The 6,658-nt window shown below is 43.7% G+C and overlaps 1 protein-coding gene across 1 annotated transcript in view; it reads right to left on the reverse strand.

The window, feature by feature from the left end:
• Positions 1–1,198: 1,198 nt before the first annotated feature.
• Positions 1,199–6,658, reverse strand: part of RFX7 (regulatory factor X7) — a 29,958-nt gene continuing 24,498 nt past the window's right edge. The window contains exon 9 of the mRNA XM_026856419.1: positions 1,199–6,658. This exon is cut by the window's right edge and continues 5 nt beyond it. Within this exon, the coding sequence (XP_026712220.1) occupies positions 5,145–6,658 (1,514 nt within the window). The 3' untranslated portion in view covers positions 1,199–5,144.

Here is a 6,658-nt window from a genome sequence, read left to right on the forward strand (position 1 = left end):
CAGATGAACAACTGATTTCTAAAATAGCCTTCTGTATCTCCTACACTATATTCCATTTCATTCCTTGGGAATTTTTAATTTGCATTTATGATTGTGGAACATGGAGAAAGCGTGGCTGTAAATAGTTCACTGAGAACTCCTTTTAGAGCACCTGAATTTAGAAGCCAGTGAGATACATTAATAGCATTCCCTCCAATGTCATGTTAAAATTTATCTGTCTTTCTGACGCTCTTTCATTCATGTTGTCTCATTTATGTCTCCCCAATGATTCTTTTTCTTTGTTGACAAATGTAAGTGATTTTGTACCACCATCAAATCTTGTCCCCTGCCAGCTCATCTCAGCACCTCTGTAGTCTGGGATGGAGTCTGTTAACCAGTGCTATCTTTCTGGCAGGAAAACCTGAGTATTTTCTCGTAGCCAGTTTCTGCTTTGTGGCAATACTTTTCCATCATGTTCACGTAGACTGTGCTGGGAACACTGCCGGGTTTACGTGCAATTCCACAACCCAAATAAAGGACTCCATAGATCAAACCAGAGCATTTTCCCCTTTAGAGCAGCATGCCAAGCTGTGCTGTAACACTACCCTGTAAGAGCGCTTCACTGGCATCCAAAAGCAAACTGAGCCAAGCACGGCCGCTGTGGATGGCCGCACCTGCAACGGGATGCTGCACGTCCCACCAGCAAGAGCCACCGCCCAGACATGGAACGAACACTTTGACCAGCACCCACGCCAGGATGAATGCAGCACAGAGGAGCTGCACGTGACAACTCTAACCAGCACAACTACCACCACCATGTTCTGAAGTACAGCCTCAGCACAGTTTGAGCGTCTGATGGCAAACTGGAACTGTCAGGTTCAACTGCAGGCTGCAGCTGCTTTTATCTCCCAGATGTATAGTCTCACCACACAAGTACTTTCCACGTAAAAGGGATACCTAGAGAAATGGAATATAAAGTGAATGGTCAGAAGCCCACTACCACTCAGGTCTCTCAAGAGCCCACCCTGAGAGCACAGGCTGACCAAGGCACCAGCCAGGAAGATTCGCCTTCTTGCTCAGCTTTAGGTGTATAACTGGGGTCAGCAGCTGCAGCAAGGCGGTACAGCTGGGATCTGTCTTTGCACAAACCAGAAAGCTCTGTATTTTAGGTCAACCTTAACACACGTTTTTCCATATGAAGAAAAAGACTCCAGAAGTAATTTTAATATAAAATGTTTTTATTGTTTTTGAAAACATTTAAAAAACAATTTTTGAGCACTTTCAATAAAAAAAATAACTGAAATGCTACTGCAATATTCAACTACTGTAGTTTCAGCAGTACAACAGACAACAAAACACTGGGGAAGAGGGGAGAAACTGGATTTCCTGCACTAAATGAAAACGTGGAACAGGGATTTTTTTTTTTCCTTACGGTGCAGTAAATAAAGCACAGTATAGTACAAGACTATTATATGAACCTCAGATGCACTGCACAAGAAACGCTTTCCTTCTTTTCAGTTCAGAAGTCAGTGCTTATTGCAATTATTTGCAAATTATTTACTTCATGAATTCTTATCATGATAAAATGATGCAAAAATGATTTTCAACACCAGAACAATAAAAAATAATCCAAGAAAGGAACATATTCAACAATAACTAAGCTGAATTAGTTAACATAAAAAAGTAAATAACTTGTGAATAACTATGCTCACCTGGTTAACACTGAACCAGTTTCAATACAGCAAAAGAATAAAAAAAATAAAAGTGGTTACAGGAATATATCTAGTACTGTACAAGATTAAGTCATTAACACTCATGCACGTTTTGTGATCATGTATTAACATGGTGAAGCAAACTAAACTTAATTTTTCCTGCTGTAATATTCTCATGTAAGAGAATAAGAAATAGAAATATCTCATTGAGATCAATGCACATTGCTACATAAGACAATTTCACCTGTCACTTTTAATGACATTTTGCCTTTTAATAATGAAACACATTAAAAAGTTTTTTTTTTTGTTTTGCCTTTTTTTCTTCTTAATCTGTGGGCCGTATTTGTTGCATTTATCCTAAGGAATGTGCCTGCCACAGGTTCAACAGAATTTTAGTGCAATATATGAACCCAGAAAGTTTGCTGGACTAACCAACCAACCAAATTTAAGGTGTTTGCTGCAATACTGTACACACAGTACAAATGCACTAGTTTGTGTACTTTAGCAAAAACTGCTATCAAAATAATTTATTTCTCATGTTAGTAGGAAGCCAATAATGTAAACAAGGGGTCAGAACTGTCTCAAATTCTTAGTTTTGGAGTATCTGACACAGACAGGCTTCCATTTGTTAGAATGACAGAATTTTCCTTTGGGTATTGCATACTTTGGTGTGCAGTAGTGCTCTGTCTCAATGTATAGTAAAGAACTAACTAGCACTAAGTACAGGGACCTAACATTATTCATTATAACACCAACACACAAACACCTCTAAAATAATACATACCAATGTACAAAGCTGTGCCTGTGCCTTGGCTTCTGGGATTTTACTTGAAACAATCCTTATCGAATTTAACACCTCTTAAATTAAACATATATTTGCCTTAAATCCACTGATTATAGACTATTTCCGCTAATTAAGTCACGTCAGGCCCAATGTAATACTTGTCTTTAAAAATAATTTTAAACACACTTTTAAAAACCTTTGGTGACGGCTGCATAATTTAGAACGCATCAGCTTTAAATCGACTCTTTTCTAAGAAATGTTCTTAAAACCCTGGTGGGAGTCAGGCAAAATCTTCTCTGCCCCAGGCTCACCCTGGTCTGGGTGTCTGCGGAGGCACAGGGTGCTGCGTGGCGCGTGGCCTCCCACAGTGCCAGCGCTCACCCCCTCCCCGCCACTCTCCATCGAAGGAGGTTCCACCCAGTCACAGGAGTGCTGGCACTTCACCCGGGGGCAGGGGGGAGAGGGGCTGAGTGTCTCTCAGACCCTGTGAAGTCAAACAAGTAAGAGGACGTTCAGCACATCCCTGCCAAAAGGCCTCAGGCAGGTACAGAACTCGAGCCCTGCCTTCAGCAACTTCAGTCTACAAGAAAAATGGTTCAAGCCTCACTGACAGACACCTGGCAAGGTAACAAGGCGGCTACCATGCAGCTTTTAATCACTTCCCCATTTCCTTAACAAAACCTAAAAGGGTCAGTTGGTCTTAAACGAAGCAAAGCAAGCTATTGCACGTCCACATGCTTCAATGAGGGATCTGAACTCGCCAAGTTTGTTCCTGACGAAGTGGCAAAACTTCTAATGCAAGCACAGTGAAATCAGGCCCCCATAAGGTGCTACAGCTTGGCACAACTGCTTGTCCCTGCAGAAGAGGCCACAGACTGGTGATGAACTGGGGCAAGAGCAAGAGAAGCCGTGGTACAGAAGCACCTCAAGTGCCAATGCAGCAGCACAAGTTGAATCATCAGCACTGCCAAAAAAATTGACCAGTACTGGGATCTCAAGTCATTAGCAAAAATTAAAGAAACAGAAGACCATCAAGACAAACAAAAAATCACTAATCACTAAAAAAATCTGAGCATCTTCCCCTTAAGTAAATCTAGGGGGGGCTTATTGTGCCTCCCCCTTCCTAAATTCATGACCGCTCAAAGAAATAACGCAAGAGAGGAAAATGTTTTCTGCTGTTTTCTCACTTGTAAGTGTCAGTTCACAGGAGAAACAATCAATCTTATACTAAGCTTGAGGGATGGTACCCTAGCACCCGCAGTGCACCACTTCTTTTGTAAAAGCTGCCTCCGCAAGTCCTCTTTCCAGTATCCGCGCCATGGCCAGTGAAGCCCCTCTCTCTTGACCATTAGAGAGATCCATGCCATGCTGGTAAAACAAAAGGTCTTTTCTGGTTCAAGTGAACTAATGAGGCAGAAGTCTAAACCTTATTTTCCAGAGGGGCAGCTAAGGAACTTCTAAACCAAAATAGATTCACCAGCCCTGGCAAATCACTTCTGGAAATGAAATTCAGGCTTCTAAAAGAGTACGTACTTCTTTTAAGAGAAGTTTTACCAAAAGAAAGATCACATGTCTTACTGTGTATCTGTAAAGTGCCTGGCAGTGTTATGGCTCTATATGAAATATTTTTAGATCAACCACATTTTCTAATATTTTAATCGTCTTTTGTTTGAGAGAAAGAGAGCAAGCAAGAAAGACAGAAAGGCTCAACCTACTGAAATACAGAGAAAAGACATCTTCCTACACCCTCCACTAGGTTAGGAAACTTAAAAACCCAAATCTTTAAAAATAGTACTTTAATGAGCTCCAGCAGCTCCTTTATTTAAAAGAGAGGGAAAATATCTCGTTCCTTCTCTAGCATTGATAAATAAACAGTACCTATCACTTCAGAATAGGGTGTTATGCTTAGATTACATCTCAGTGCTCAAAATCTTTTCACGTGAATTTTGCCTAATATAAAAACACTGAAGTGAGAACTAAAATATCAAGTATGTCATGAATATTAATGGATAAAATAACTACATAGATTTATTTCTCTTAAATAAAAAATTTAGTGCATCTTTCTTTTTTCCTTGATCATTCTTGTTAGTTTTTTCTAGAGATGTTAATGGCACCAGTGCTACAGAGACTTCTCACAGTTCCCCACTGAGCAGTGCTCAGGACAGCCACGCAACGGTCAGGCACCTGCACGTCCCCTCGTTCACTTGTACCCAGTCCCCACCACTGACCTATTTGCAGGCAGCCTGCATTTCAAACCTGAATGGCAAAGGTCAGCAAGGATCATCTACCAAGAAGTAACAAGCAGGACAAAGTATGGAAAACCTACCAATGAGCTTGGCTTAAAGCCCGCCCAAAGCCTCAACCATAGCTGTCATCGCTGGCTGGCTATTAACCACTTCATCATTTGCTACAGTAAGAAATGTTGAATGGGAAACACTGTAAAATTTTAATACTGGCTCTTTGATAGCCCATCACCTTCAGAGATTTGTTGAAAATTGGTAAGACTGCCTTTTCCGTGCTGAAGAATGAGCAACAGGTACAGCAAACTTTTTTTAAAAATGCCACAATACATAGCAAGTGTTTCTGCTGCGGGAGGCACTTCCATTAAGACAAATACAATACGTCTGTCTTTTAGATACAGTGTGCTACATACATATTATAAAACAAGTTTAACCCAACATTTCAACAGCAGGATGATCTTTACTCTCCATCCACTCAAAACCTGATGTATTCATTGAGTTAATGGATTCATTGCAGATTTGTTGAAACAAGGGGTCATTTTTTAATTCCTCCAGTGTAGCATCATCGTCTTGTCCCTGCTGACGACCTGGATCAAACAGTAGATTTGTGTCTAAAGTGTTCAGATCATTAATGCTGCCTGAGAGCTCGGAAGACAACCTGATGTCGCTGGGAAAGACAGATGCAACATTACTGAGATCTGATGCCACCTGATTCACCAGCTGCTGGTTTGTTGGCAGACTGTCCTCCCCTAAAAGGTCTTTTACAGTGCTGCTGAAATCTAATTGCTGCTCTCCGATGTCTGATTGTGCTTGGTTATCTCCAGAAGAAAAACTGATCTGATCGGTGCTGCTGTTTTTTGTGAGGTAATTTGGTGTTTGGAATTCATAAACCGAAGTGCTGGAATTGATCATATTTTGTGGGTTGGCACTAGGAAAAGCGGCGGATGTCTCTAAAATCTGCGTGAGATTCATCCTGGCTGTGTAATTTGAGGGCATGTTGTTCATTCCCAAACCTCTCACTGCATCATCGCTATCAGAATCAAGTTTGCTTAACAACACATTGGTTATTTTTTTAGTGTTTGTTTGTTTCTGAAGAGACGGGAAGGCCGTCTGCATCATCACAGTCAAGGGGACTGACTGGCTTCTTTGCGCTATGTTATTGGCACTGGTGTCTGCATGGATATTAGCAAATACATTGTGAACTTCGGGAGTCACTGGACTGCCAAAAGGTGTCAGGTTAGAGCGTGGTATATTCGAGACAGGGTAGACAGTGCTTCCGCTGAGATTGCGCTGGCGATGGACAGCAGGGCTCACGCTCCGGCACCTCAGGCTGCTGTTGAGCGAGGAGGCGGTTCCTTTGCTGTCCAGGGGCGCAGGAACAGCAAAGCCCTCCTGCTTGGCGGTGCTGCTGCCTGGGGCTGCCTGGTGCTGCACGGGTGACACGGGAGTCACGCGGCCGAAGTGGGTGTCGTGGTGGCGCGGCTGGGACTGGTACGACTGGCCGGGAACGGCGAAAGCGTGGGGCTTCCTGAAGCGATCTTCCACCAGCTCCTGGTAGCTGGTGAGGATGCCGTGGTTGGCAACCGAGGAGTTGCCCACGCCGCCGTAGCCGTTGTTCATCCACTCGAGCTTGGTTTTGTCGGGGTGGGTAGCCATAGGCCGCTGCATGGGCTTCACGGGGCTACTCGATATGATGCTGGCGTCGTGGTAAGCCATGCTGGAGCTGATGGGCGTGAAGGCAAAGGGGTTCCGGCACTCCACGGGGCTCGGGGGGACGCTGCTGCTGCAGTTGGAGTGCGGCGTGCCGATGGGCGTGTGCCGGCTGCTCCCCAGGGCGCTGTCCACGGGCGTGGTCTGAGCCAGGCGCGAACACGGGCTCTCCCGGGACACGTTCTGGGAGCCAGCCATCATCTCGGAGGTGGGTGTCGGGGTCGGGGTGGGCG

Source organism: Athene cunicularia (genome assembly GCF_003259725.1).
Source record: "Athene cunicularia isolate RWA chromosome 10 unlocalized genomic scaffold, athCun1 chr10_part1, whole genome shotgun sequence".
NCBI lineage: Eukaryota > Metazoa > Chordata > Aves > Strigiformes > Strigidae > Athene > Athene cunicularia.